Genomic DNA, 14876 nt, shown 5'->3' on the forward strand with positions numbered 1-14876 from the left:
ATATGACTCTGATCTGGGGCATCGCTTTCAGCGTGCCTTCGATCTCGCTTGATAGTCTCAGCTGTAAAATATCCGTCGACTAAACTCGCTTCCTGGTTGACTAGAGATCAACAGGAAACTGAGGAAGAGGTTAAAGCTGCAGCACACGTTTGCACGTGTTATGGAGTGACGCGTCTTTAAGGTATAAAAGCGTCTGCTTTCTCCTTGGAGTATCAATCAGTTCCGAGTGAATTCAACCATGAAGACCATGGTAAGTGTCCCTATGATTCTCGCTTCTGTCAGAATTACAAGGGCTATCGATTGGGCATTGTTTTCTTGGGCATAGATATTGGGATCGATGTCAGTGTCTAAGACTAATTGAGTTAAAAAGTAACATTGACAGTCAACTTGCCTTAATAAGGCCAGGTTTTAGCTAATGAACAGGAACTTTGCACGCTATAGTCTTGAGAAACTTGTAAAAAGCATTAATAAATAAATTGAGTTCTTTACTCATCTGTTGCAAATTTCTTAGTGCAATGTTTTGTAGTCACTGTTTTTTTTTTTTTTTCTTCTTAAATGCTAGTTAAAACACCGGTAACTGCGGCATTTCAGTAAACTGAATCATCTTGTATTCGTAGCTAGAGTACCACCAGATGTATATTATTATTTATCATAACAATATAATAATCAGAGTTATCAAGCGAAGTGTAACGTACTGCGATGAAGACATACACTCACAGTATAGTAGTCAGGATCCTTCTCTCTTCTAGTCACATTAATATTTCATGCCATTGAAAACGTCAGCATTTACTTTCAAGATCAATGGTGGATGTCGAACTTCCCCTTTATTACATTAAATGCCACAAACCAAACGTGTAGTGTAAACACCTACCAACTACAAAGTTTCGAATCTGATTTTAAAAAAAATTAAGCTTTCCAATAATGGTTTTGTATCGTTTTCTTTTCTAGTCAATGCATGTACTATTTAATTCCCTCTAATTGTGCAACTGTGAGTCAGTACCTACAGCGTTGCTACAACATGTTGTCTAAACCATTATTAAAGTGTTATGCCTTCATTATTTCTGTGTAGATTGCAAGCATCCTTCTGTGCTCCCTCTTGGCCACGGCTTTCTCCGGCGGTGTGATTACTGGCTATGGCGGATACGGAGGATACGGAGGATACGGTGGATATGGTGGATATGGTGGATATGGTGGATATGGTGGATACGGAGGATACGGTGGATACGGTGGATACGGCCCGGTCGGTGTCAACGGAGTAGGATTAGGAAGCAGCGTTGTCCTTCTCAACGGCGGCGGTGGCGCCGGACTGTCCAAGGTGGTGGCCGGGCCAGCATTTTTAGTCAGGAGTGTCCACCACGTTAACAAAGTTTCCAGCGGAGGAAACGTCGTGGCCCATACTGGCTTGGGAGGAGCATACGGTCCTGGATCTGGTGGAGCCGGCCTGGGAGGGGGTCTCGGAGGTGGACTTGGAGGTGGTCTTGGAGGTCTTGGCGGTGGTCTTGGCGGTGGCCTTGGCGGTGGCCTTGGCGGTGGTCTTGGTGGTGGTTTGGGCGGTGGTCTTGGTCTCTACGGACCGGGAGCCTACGGTGCTTATAAAGCGCTTCTCAAGGGTTGACACACGATCGCCAAGCGAAAACTTAGGAAATGGTAATTTTGCTTCCAAGTCTGCTTTCATTATTAATGATACCATCTCTTTATAACCCCCCAAAAAATTAAATTCCTATTATGCAAAAAGCAATTAATTGCGGTTCAAAAATATTAACTCTTCGAAATAGTCGTGTGACATGCTTTTATTGTTTGACTGTGTTGTCTTTCTTGCTTTTCTAGCAGAAGAGGACAACTCCCATCATCATAGGCCGGAGAATCACCATCAGGTTGAAGCATTAGGGTTGCCGAACCATAATCATGAACGGCGTGAAAACATCTGAATAAACAGTTTGCACTCATTCTTTTTTTTTTTTTTTATTGATCTTCTACACAAAACACTATACGCGCTTTGCCAATTCAAACGTGAGCTGCGCTGACAATCGAGCAAAATATACAAGTGAAGAACACTTCTGGCGATCTTTCTGAGAACTCATGGGAACTCAACGTGGGTCAACGTTTATTTCGTTCACCCGCCCAAATAACTGAACAGTAACGCATGGAAGCATGAAAGACAGATCCATTTCTCAGTGGCATTTGCCACGGCGCACTAAGGCCCCATATTTTACTACCGAGGAACCCTTGGTTTTAATATCCCCTGTTGTGTAAAAGCCCCAGGAATAGCTGAAACTCCTGTGTTATCTGCTCCCATAACTTCATCTGCATCTCAGTCATTTTATTTTCTACCGTTTTGCCTTATTTTTAGGTCCTCTCCTCTTCTACTTGCACAGATCTCCGTCATCTTTAGTTTAATTGCAAACGTCTCTGGTTACCCATGTGATATAATCGATACCGGCTCAACCGTGACACAATGATCATTTTGAACTTCTGCCGTTACCTGCAAGACGTATTATGTCCCCCCAATTTTCTACAATACTTTGTTTCACTGTAACTCGGGGCGCAGCCTGCACTACTGCCCAATAAAATTAATCGAGCAGTGTCAAATACGCAATGTAATGGCGCTGGCCATTTTCTTGTGAGTTTCCTCTCATCAACCAATCAAGTACAATGCATTCGCCGTGATTTTAAGACTTTATTTGGCGTGTCCATGTTCTTACGTCTTCGAGATCTGACCCTTGACTGTACTCTTAAGGCCCGTTCACAGAATTGCGTTTGCTTACACTCGAGTTCTTCGGATCTTCTACAACGAGAAAACACACCGGCACGACGGGGCCACCTATGAGGTGGCCCTGGAACTGTATTTCACCACAGCGAAGGTTCTGCGGTATTTGTAAAATCAAATGTATGTACTATCTATGAGAAATGGTTCTTTATAACATTGTCAGAAGTTTTTCAGGCCAATCAAGAAAGAACAACGTGCGAAAAAAAGTAGGAAATATAAGAAAATGTCAAGGGTTTCATGGCTACCCAATATATGGCACCAGCCCGTTCTCTCGTCGTAAGATATTTTAAGGTGTTTTAAGGCACGCGGTTGTAAGCAGTCGCAAGTGTGTGAAACAGCATTTTTTTACGGTGAAATAAAGTATAGCACAGAATAACATTATGTCAGGAGGCGCCAGGGTAACCATAAACTGCAGTTCACCTGCGGACCTGGAAATGACGTTTTTGTTTCAATGGGCACAAAACAGGAGAATAGCGAACAACATGGGCCACCTTTGAGCAAGGAGTCCCTACCTGGCTTATTCGATGATAAATTATTATCCACTTTAAATGCGCGTTAAATTATGTAATGCATGTGTCCAAACGTTATTTCTCTTATTCCGAAGCAAATTTATTTTATGACTGCGTTCATGACTTCGACCAACCTCGTAATTACAATCTCAGGCTAGCAAACAACATAATTCCTAAAATGTTTGAGATAGTGTACATTCGTAACGGAGAGATATCCTGTAAACGACTTAATTTTCACGAGGACCTAAATTTCGCGAATTTTGCGAATCGCCTACAATTCGCGAAAAATTGGTCCCGCGAACAATTCCTGTACAATGTAAACACATTGGAATCTATATTAAGATCCCACCACGTCGCGAAAATTATTACCCGCGAATTATTCCAGAACTCCAGCTTTCACCTAAAGCGCGAAATATTGAACCCGCCAAAAATAAGCCGTTTCCAGTACTTGAAAAAATATCGTAGCAGTGTCCTGTATAGAGTATGCAGCGTCTTATCACGTGAGAGTTATCTGATTATGGGTTGCCATAAAACGCTGCTGCTGCAGCGTGTAAAAAAGATGACAATCAGGTTGATATTGCATACAGGTTTACATTCAACTTGTGAAGGTGCCCTCTTTTAGTCGTTTAGCTTACCTCATTCCGTACTGATGAGACAGATGGGACAAAGCCCTTAATAATAGTTGTCGACAACATTTGCATTCAAACGACAGATTTCTCAAATCTTCTCATATACACTCTCAAAAATCGCCCGTGCGTCTACTTTCCCGCACAACACTCGAGAGCCAATCACCGCAACTTACGGAGGCAGCTCAGCAAATGACGATGCCGAAACATGTGTTTAGACCAAAAAAAAAAAACGCAGTCTGAGTTGTGAAATTAAGCAAAGCCAAACGTCATGCTTGCATTGCTTAATGTCACAACTCTGACTGTGTTTTTTTGGTCTAAATATATGTTCCGGCATCGTCATTCGCTGAGCTGCCTCCGTAAGATTGATTTCGCTCTTCCATGGCATGTTGTTCTGCTGAAGACGCTCTGGCTACAGCGCGAGCTTTCAGCCTTCGGCAACACTTCGGAGCCTCATGAGCACGCGTGGCCAAAGCACGACGTAAGGCAATGAATGCGGGCTTGAGGTGGAACTTTTTCTGTAGATATGATGTTGAAACAGACTATAAAGAACACTGATGGCAGTCTCGCCTCCCGGTGACGATACTACCCTTAGGCTGGATATTTCGCAGTCCTGCTTCATTCAGTCATTCGAGCAGACATGTAGCTAAATATCACCTAGGCGTAAATCGTACCGCTACCCCAACCACTTCGGTCATCGCGGAGTCGAGTGCGGCCACCTCTAAGTCCTCAGTATTATAAAGAATCCCTGTCCTCCCGTACCAGGATAATTGGCAAACACGAGGCGAATCTGGTGTCAATGAAAGCAGATTCTTTTTTTATATCCCACTTTATGTTAGAATCAAATATAACTCGGCTACAAATGACCTTCTCGCCGCTAACCACTGAGGCACTTCCCACTGGTAAGCGTTTACTCACAACTAAAAGATTTCTTATCAATTTCTTTCAAGGCGTTTATACTCTTTTTTTTTTTTCTAGTGCGATCACTAAAAAGCACAAAAAAACGGGGCCATAAACCCCATACAATTACCGTGAACCCTTGTTAAGAAAATAAACCAAACTCAGCATTCATTAATGCGATAAAACGACAACTTATGCCTTCGTCCATAATAATTTGATCCGAGGCGCCTAAAACTTTTTGTAGCTTTAGCTCTGCAATTCAAATCTTAAACTCTTAATCTCCCTAAACGTGGGGGAACACCTACACCTACGACAGTGGACAACTGTCGTAGGTGTAGGTTTCGTCATCGGGTGCTTAATATGGCATCGGGAGTATTATTAAATATATTGAAAGGTCAGGCCCGTCGGTTTCCTGGGAAAAGATCAGTTAAACCAACGATGCTCGTGTATTTACATGGCACTTGAAGCAACGTAAAAAATGTGGCGGGACACTGTAATGTTAAACTTTCATTAGCAGCTAAAAGTAAATTAGTTCAGCTATGTAGGAAAGTCCGTATTTCAGGGAGAAAAAATCATGAGGGTTCCATGACCTGAACTGGTTTTTTCACTGTCGAGCGAAAGTTCTGTATTGTATTCCGTTCTCTTAATTGCGACTAGGCGTACAGTGGGGAAATCGGGACGTTGTATACATGAAAGGCTACGGGAACGTAGCGCTTCCCTGCGTTAGATTCTGCAATGTGTTTAAGTCCCCCCCCCCCCCCCCCCCCCCCCCCCCCCCCCCCGCCTCCCCTCATCCTTGATGAGACTAAGATTTGAGGCGTATTTAGAGAGCAGAGGGCGAGTGAAGTTCGGGCTTTTCAGAACAAAAATATTGTGAGAGGAATGCATCAGTCATCGTTCTGTCGCATTATCGTATGCTGAGCTTCGGTTACTTTCGTCTACCATTTCGTCTATGCAAGACGCCTGCTGCGTGCGCGTGAGTTTGTTCACTTCTTCATCGATTAATCTATGGTACAATGAGCGCGCTGTATGAGTCAATAATACAAGTTCCGACCCTTTGAGATGTGTGTAAACACAAGCGGCTTCACAATAGTTTTCGAAATATTAACATTACTACGTCCACACAGCTTGCATGATCTTAAATTATAAAATTAATGGAATGGAACATGCATCAAATTTCAATATATTTTGTTTGGATTTCCGAGTAACTGTTACTATTTTACTAGAATCCCAAGGAGGCTTGCCAGTGTCGCTTTTTATATTTTGTTTAATTGTTATTGCAGTTCTTTGGAATCCTCAGTATTCTCATTGCACCCCCCCCCCCCCCTTTCCCCTTGAAATTGTGTTGAGTGTTCAAGTGTCGAGCTGCACCACTATCCATACTTTTTTTTTTTTTTACAGCTGTATAATCATCTGTTATTACACCGCTGTAAAAAAAAAATACATATATATATATATATATATATATATATATATATATATATATATATATATATATATATATATATATATATTGTAAGAAAGACAAAGTAGAGATAAAAAAACACCGGCTTTACTGGCCGAGCCCTGGAGCAATTCTGCCCCGCGAGCTCTAGCATGAGACACACACCGCCCGTGCAGGCGGTGCATGCGCTGTTGTGGATGGTAATGATAGTGTGGATGTTGATGGCGATGAAGTTGCGCTGTTACAATATCCTCCCCGTAGAAGAAGATGGAGGCCTCCTGGCCGGCCTTTAGGTTGGTGATGAAGTTGGGGCATGGTCGGAGCGCTGGACGAAGGGCTTTATCCGGGATACATGAACGTTTTGTAGCGCCCGGCAGCGCCGATCGGTTGACGGCGTCAGCGGGGTCACGGAGTAATTGACTGGAGATGTTTGATGAAGGACAGTATATGGTCCAAGATATTTGTGGAGAAGTTTCTCGGAGAGCCCTGGCGTGCGTACGGGTGTCCAAACCAAGACAAGGTCACCTGGATGGTATATTACGGAAGTGCGATCATGGTCGTAACGCTGTTTTTGTTGTTGTCGGTTGTCATTGGTGTGAAGGCGAGCAAGTTGACGGCATTCTTCGGCTCGGCAAACTGTTTCTGCTACGAAGGAGTTTTGAAAGGTGCTGTCGGTGTACGGAAAAAGGCTGTCTATGGTGCAGGACACTTCCCGACCGTAAACGAGAAAGAACGGAGAGAATCCCGTTGTCGATTGGATAGAAGTGTTGTAGGCGAAGCTGAGGAAGGGAAGAATGAAGTGCCAATTCTTATGGTCGTTGGAGATATACATGCTAAGCATTTGCGATAGGGTTCGATTGAACCGTTCGGTAAGACCGTTTGTTTGCGGGTGGTACGTGGATGTGAATTGGTGAATAACCCTAGAATTAAGCAGCAAGAACCTCTTTTACGAGAGCGGACAAAAACGCGGTTCCACGGTCGCTGAGGAGATATCGTGGCGCACCATGGCGTAAAACTATGTTGGTAAGAAAAAACTGTGCAATTTCTTGTGCAGTACCTGAGTTGAAAGGAGCTATCTCGACATACCTCGTAAGGTGGTCTATGGCTACCACGATCCACCGGTGGCCAGCCGAACTCTTCGGTAGTGGTCCGTAAAGGTCGATACCGACTCGGTCGAAAGGCCTCTCGGGACAAGGTAGGGGCATCAACTGTCCATCTGACGCGTGTCTCGACGGTTTGCGGTGTTGGCAAGGAACGCACGATTTCACATACTTCTCGGTCGTCCGATACATGCCTGGCCAGAAGTAACGGGGTCGGAGGCGGGCGTATGTCTTGTAAGTGCCCAGGTGACCCGCTGTGGGATGGTCATGGAAAGTTGCGAGGACGGTATCTCGTAACTGTTTCGGGATTACAAGTAGGTGCCGCGCGCCATCAGGGAGGTAACTGCGTTTGTAGAGGAGACCATTGAGGAGGACGAAGTTGCGTATTTGTCGGAGGAACTTGGTGTCTTGAACTGGGCTAGTGAGGGTACGAATTATCTTAGCACTCCAAGGATCTTCTGTTTGGGCAGAGATGAGATTTGTTGGTGTTAGGGAACTGACGCTCAGCAAATCGTCGTCGATGTCGTTGGTGCGGGAACTCAGTGGAAGAGGGCAACGAGACAGTCCGTCGGCATCCAAGTGTTTCTTTCCACTTTTGTGAACTATAGTGAACTGATATTCTTGTAGGCGGAGGATCCACCTGGCTAGACGTCCAGTTAAGTTTTTCATTGAGGATAGCCAACATAGGGCATGATGGTCCGTGACAATCGTGAACGGACGACCGTACAAATAGGGTCTGAATCGTCCGATGGCCCATACTATTGCCAAGCACTCTTGTTCAGTCACAGTGTAATTTCTTTCAGGTCTGGTTAGGGTACGACTCGCGTAAGCGATGACGTGAGAGTCACGGCTGGAGGGATGTTTTTGGAGGAGTACAGCACCCAACCCGGTTCCACTGGCATCCGTGTGAAGTTCAGTTGCTGCGTTATCGTCGAAGTAACTCAGTACCGGATCAGAAGTCAACGCGTTTCGAAGGGCGTTGAAGGATAATTCGCAATCGGTAGTCCATGTATATGGGACACGGGGAGAAAGAAGATTATGTAATGGAGAAGCAATATGTGCAAAGCCACGGATAAAACGACGGAAATAAGAACATAGACCCAAAAAGCTTTTAAGCTGCTTTGTGTTTGCAGGGTGGGGAAACGAAGAGACAGCTCTAATTTTTTCAGGGTCGGGTCTTATGCCTTCGTGGGAAATAAGATGTCCTAGAACTTTGATTTGAGTCGCTGCAAAATTGCATTTCTTTGCATTGAGTTGTAAGCCCGCATTGGTGATACAAGATAAAGCTTCTGACAACCGGACGAGGTGTTCTTCAAATGTGGACGAAAAAATATTAACATCATCAAGATAACAAAGACAAGTACGCCATTTTAAGCCACGTAGGATGGAGTCGATTGTTCTTTCAAAGGTCGCCGGCGCGTTACAGAGGCCAAATGGCATGACGTTAAACTCAAATAGACCGTCGGGTGTCACGAAGGCTGTTTTTTGTTGTCTGATTCAGACATCGGGATCTGCCAGTATCCGGATCTTAGGTCCAACGAGGAATAATATTTTGCTCCCTGCAGAGTGTCTAGGGTGTCATCAATACGAGGCATTGGATAGCTGTCCCTTCGAGTGACGTTGTTGAGTTATCGGTAATCTACACAGAAACGGACCGACCCATCTTTCTTTCTAACCAAAACAACAGGGGAAGACCAGGAACTGTTGGAAGGACGTATGACATTTCGTTTCAACATTTCTGTTACCTCAGTTTCTATCTTGCGCCTCTCGACAGGAGCTATACGGTAAGGTCGATGCCGTATGGGGGAAGCGTCGCCGGTATCTATCGTGTGGTAAATAGAGTGAGCCCTGCCAAGAACGTCCGTCTGTGAGTCGAATGCGTGTCGGAATGACACGCATTCGGCATTCGAGAAAGGACACGTGCTTTTTGATCGTCAGGAAGAGCAGGATTGATAGTAAAGTCTAATTCAGTAGTGCTGCTGCTAGCTCGTTGTTCAGCAGGATGGTCAAGGGCAGAAACATCCAAGAGGTTGAAACCTGTCGAAGGAGAGGCTATAGCAACCACCATAGACTGCGGAACTACGATGTCCCAATTTGTTACGTTTCCCGCTAACACGTCAGTACCAAAAGGGCCAAAAGTTGCCATACAAGAAGGCACGACAATACCCTTTTTCCAGATAATGTCAGGCGCAGATTCTACGAGAGCATCTCCAGTGTAGGCGTATTCGGGTGCAATGGCCATAATCACAGCCATTCTTGCTGGCACTATATAGGTGTCTCTGGTTATAGTGCAACGTTGACTTGGCTTTGTGTTATATGGTTCGACAAAACTCTCAGTTTCTAATGACAGCTCGGGCGTGGCACAGTCTATAAAAGCATTGTTTGCGGCGAGAAAATCCCAGCCAAGAATAATATCATGACTGCATGAAGGCAAAATAATAAATTGAACGTGATGGTGCTTGCCCTGAATATTAATACGAGCTGTGCACATTGCTGAAGGGGAAATTACTCGTCCCGATGCACTTTTTAAGTGAATGCCAGTGTATACGGTGTAGATACTTTCTTGAGTTTGCGGCAAATATTTTGCCCCATGACTGACACTGCGGCTCCCGTGTCAATTAACGCCCTTAGATAAAGGCCCTTTACTTCAATGTCGATTACATTTTGCGGAGGCATAGGAGGACTTGAAACGATGGAAGCGGTCGCAGTTGTGCCCCCGGGAACTGCGCTTACCAGTTACCCCCAGAGCGTCGGGGTTCTCCGTTATGAGCAGGAATCATAGGAGACAGAGATCTCCCTCAGGGAGATGGTGATCTACGAGTAGTGGGTCGTGACGTGTTCGGCTGGGGACGCTCGTCCAATCCCGGGGACGATGAGCGAAGCTCTGGACGTGAATGAAAAGTGCGGCGAGAAGCCCAGTGTGATGAGGAGAAGTGATCGCTGGGTGCTTGCTCTTGGCGGCGCCGACGGCAGTTCCGCTGGACGTGCCCAGGGATGCCGCAGTAGTAGCAGACTGGGCGGTTGTTGGCAAAAGCGGCCGGTCGGTGATGGCCCCATTCAGGTACGAATTGAGCGGGGGTCGGAGAAAATGGTGCAAGGCCCTGGTTGTGCCAAGGTGACTGCACAGGCGCACGTGCGGGGACCTCGGCGTACGTTGGTCGAGGTGGTGGCAGAGGTTGCATTCCTGCCACGACTTCTGTTTGGATCATTTGTTTGAGTGAAGAGGACTCCGTAGGCTTGGCTTGAGAGGATGCTGTGATGGAGGCGATTTCTTCGCGCACAATCTCGCGAATGAGATTTCTAAGGCTCTCTGCATTGGTCGCTGCAATGCTATGAGCGTCGTTGTTTGTGACTTCTGGAAAGGGGGATGTAACGCGACGTGTCTTCGCTTCTTGAAGTCGAAGGCACTCATCCGAGAATTGTGTTAATGTGCTTGGTTTGATGACAAGAAGAACACGAAATGCCTCTTCGTCGATGCCTTTGAGGAGATGTTGCAGTTTGTCCCGTTCTTGCATGTCTTTGTCAGCAAGCTTGATGAGGGACAGGACATCCTCGATATAGGAGGTGTAGGTTTTTCCTTTTTGTTGTACTCTTAGAGCAAGCTTGCGTTCAGCGACATGTTTGCGTGCTGCAGACTTGCCGAAGACTTCCAACATGCGCGTTTTGAATGTGGTCCAGGTGTCAAATTCGAGCTCATGGTTAATGAACCACGTGTGGGCGACGTTTGTCAGGTAGAAAATGACGTTAGAGAGCTTTAGATGGTCGTCCCAGCGGTTGTGACGACTAGCTCGTTCGAAGGAATCAATCCAGTCACTCACGTCGTCGGCTCCGACACCAGCGAAAACGCTGGGGTCGCGTTGGCGGGACGTCACAGTCAAGGCAGGTACCGGTTGAGTGCCGGTTGTCTGAGTTGCGCTAGTAGCCATCGTTGCGCTGTCCGAGGAAACCACGGGGTTGGATTTGGCAGCGGTGACGGTTATGTTGCGGTGACGAAGCTCCAGGATTTCAAATGAGGAGAGGGGCGGGAAGACCGTTGCCGACCTCCACCATGTGTAAGAACAACAAAGTAGAGATAAAAAACACCGGCTTTGCTGGCCGAGCCCTTGAGCAATTCTGCCCCGCGAGCTCTAGCATGAGACACACACCGCCCGCGCAGGCGGTGCGCTGTTGTGGATGGTAATGATAGTGTGGATGTTGATGGTGATGAAGTTGCGCTGTTACAATATATATATATGTGGATAGTGATATAGTGATGCAACCCGTGTCCCAGAGCAAAAATGACCTTGCGCAAGCTGGACAAATTCTTCCAAAAATGTTTGCTTCCTTTCTAACATTAATTATCTTTATCTTGGTTGTTTCTTGCTATCTTATATCGGAGCACAAAAGGGTGGCTGCCTCGATGGCTTCGTTTGCGACTCGAGCCCGCTATTTGCCGCTTTCGGCGAGCATTGTTCTGTTTGGTTCCCTTTCCCGATTCGGATGTGAAGATACCGGATACAGTTAGTGCCACTAAATGCAGCTCATTTAGTGACTCTAGATACAGTCTGGCAGACAAGCTGCCCGACCTATCGGAGCTTGGGCAAACATTTTTCCGGCCAATTGCAGGCTCGCGCCAGAAAAGTGCCACCCGAACAGCTTGCATTCGCCAGCCTTGCCGAAGATATCGCAAAATATTCTTCCGGGAAATGACCACCTGAATTCACCATTAGCATCGCTGCCTTCTGGTGCAGCCGACGCTACGATCTGATGGGGCCAATCAGACTGGGTCAAAAGCACACGGTCATTGTGTTCGTCATGTTTCTGTACGCGTTCTGTCATCGCTGAACCCATCATGTACAGTGGCTAAGTAGCTATAGCGATAGGAGATAGAATGCGCAAACGGCGAGCAAGCACGCCAAACCACGCTCTCGCACAGCTACAGTGCGTGCGTCGCCGGGTGGTATTACGCGTGGCGGGTGATAGACCAGACTTGTGCCTATCTCAAATACTCTTCTCAAGAAACTGTATCTTAAATACTTTTTGGAGTATATTGGTATCTTGCAAATACTTTTGATGGAGAGTATTTAATACTCTATTTTAATTACAATTCCGAATATCTTGTACTCATTATCTTAAATACATTTTTTGACATTCCGCCATTTTCCGAGTTTTTCGGTATGAAGTAGTGTGGGCGTGGCACGAGCAAACGTGAGCATTCTTTCGAGCAACCGAATCATGTTGCTAGCTCCGATTAGCTACGGTGACTTTAACTGAGCTCGTGAAAATATCGCTTTTTTGTCTACTGTGACTTATATTTCAGCCCAAAGTTCGTACAATGAACCCAGACAACACCCGACATCCTCAGGACGTCCTCGAGAGGTACAAACGTCCTCACGGTTTTCAAGACGTCCTCAGGACATCCTGAGAACGTCAGTCGCTGGATCATCCTAGAAACGTCCTTCCGACCCTTAGCGAAAACTAATACGTTTGAAATATACCACATTCTAATTTGAGTGTATTTGAAATACAGTTCATAATTTTAAGTACACGAAAAATAGACCGAAAATATAAACTTCTTTTTTTTTACTTAGTACTAAAATATACTTCACAAAAACATTTTAAAATACCTTTACTTAAACTACATTTGAAGTTCCCTTCATGCGTTTTGAAATATGTAAATACTAAATTAATAGGCACAAAATACCTTTCACGTATATTTCTTGAAATATTTATTTAATTCATGCAAAATACACTCGAACCCTAAAAAAATGGAGCAATCAAAAATACGTGCAGAATACTCTTAAAATACCTGAAAATCGTAAATACTGTTGTGTTATACTCGAGGTACCTTTTGACTTCAATACTTTGGTAGTTTGACTTAAACTACCAAAATATTGAAAAGCTCCCCTTCTAGAAGTTCACTTCAAGTAGATATGGAGTACACTGAAGCGCCTAAATACATTTGATTAGTTTGTCAACTGAATTGCGCAGCATCGCACTGATAAATCAGCCCAGTTTATGTTATTGTTTCCTTTTTTCTATCAAGGACACACCTGATCAGTTCCTTGCACACCAATCACAAACGGGGTTCGGGGACTACAACTACAATATTTGCTGATGCTGGAAAGCTTCAGCAGGTGCTGTGACGAGGACTTATTGAGGACGAAGGATACAAAGTTAGAGGTAATATATACGTCCTCAATTCGATTGCGTTTTAAAAAAAAAAAAAAATAATGAATAAAATGGCGGTAGTATACACAGTTCACGGTCACTGCTCAACTAAATTGCACATACAAATTATTACATGCAGTTGCGTAAGTTTGGGACATCTTTTAACTATAGTTTTGATCAAACAATTCTTTAATAAAACCAGGACGCACTACAATTATTATTAGTTTTGTATTTGCGCAGTATTTCGAAATTCTGTTCCATTGGCAACATCCAATCTAGGTGGCGCAAGCTACCGCCTACTAGAAGGCAATTATCCACCCATCCGAGAGACTCAAGCAAGCTAAGCCTCGCCAGGACAGAAACAGAAATAGCGTCGAGGTTTATGATTGCTTGATAATGTGGATGCTTGGGCGGTAATTCATGCTTGCATGGAACAGCGCGGAAACAGTCACACTCACAGACACACAAGAAAGAAACAGACTCGCAGCGCTGATTAACAGTGATATATTTCTTCTTCCTCATATCGTCATCTTCTGCCAGTGTTGCCAGACGAAGAAAAAAAAAGTCAGCAGATTAATCTCCAAAAAGTCTGTAGATTTGTACAAAAATCAGTAGATTCTACGAAATTTGTGTTTTGGCATCCTTTGCCATTAGCAATAAACCATTTTTTGAAGAAATACTATAGAGCAAAAAATAACATGGTAATAAACACAAATAAAGTACGAAAAAACAAGAACAGTTCTCGAGTAATTCTTTATAAAAAAACAAAGTAAAATGGCACTGTGAATATATATATATATATATATATATATATATATATATATATATATATATATATATATATATATATATATATATATATATATATATATATATTATCAGCATTGACTAGTGTTGCGATTTCGAGGATTATTCGTTGAAATCGAGACTGAGTCACTTTTGGGATCAACAGATGAGGGCGACAGTGGGACATCCACCTGTCGGTATTAGTGAAACGAAACCAAAACAAGACGTTCCAGCAAGTGCGCGCGTGTATGTTCATTTTATGTCCTCTGCAAGCTGCCATTTTTCCTTACTGGGCTGTGGAAGGTTTTTGACGCAACGCTGTCGGCGCGGAGCACTGTCGAGGCTACGCGTCGTCTGCTGCGGGCTTATATCTTTTTCGCCTGACTCAAAGTTTGCGTTCGCATGTGGAGAAACTTAATTCGTTATCTTTTTAAGCCACCGAAAAATAACATTATATTATTTTCTTGCCAAAGCCTGGCAAATAAAAGTTAACAACCGAAATTTGGATGTCGATCCCATGCATACTGCCGGGCGAATGAATGAAAATGGCGGCACTCCCCGCTCAGCTGGAAGCAGCCGAGAGTTCATGCGCAT

General features: G+C 44.5%; 1 protein-coding gene across 1 annotated transcript; it reads left to right on the top strand.

The window, feature by feature from the left end:
• The first annotated feature begins 238 nt into the window (after nucleotides 1-238).
• Nucleotides 239-1615, top strand: LOC121833791 (glycine-rich protein 23-like). Its single transcript, XM_042287420.1, has 2 exons — nucleotides 239-250; nucleotides 1070-1615. The coding sequence occupies exons 1-2, from the start codon at nucleotides 239-241 to the stop codon at nucleotides 1613-1615; spliced, it is 558 nt and encodes a 185-aa protein (XP_042143354.1).
• The last annotated feature ends 13261 nt before the right edge of the window (nucleotides 1616-14876 follow it).

Source organism: Ixodes scapularis, unplaced genomic scaffold, assembly GCF_016920785.2.
Source record: "Ixodes scapularis isolate PalLabHiFi unplaced genomic scaffold, ASM1692078v2 PGA_scaffold9__187_contigs__length_104089568, whole genome shotgun sequence".
NCBI lineage: Eukaryota > Metazoa > Arthropoda > Arachnida > Ixodida > Ixodidae > Ixodes > Ixodes scapularis.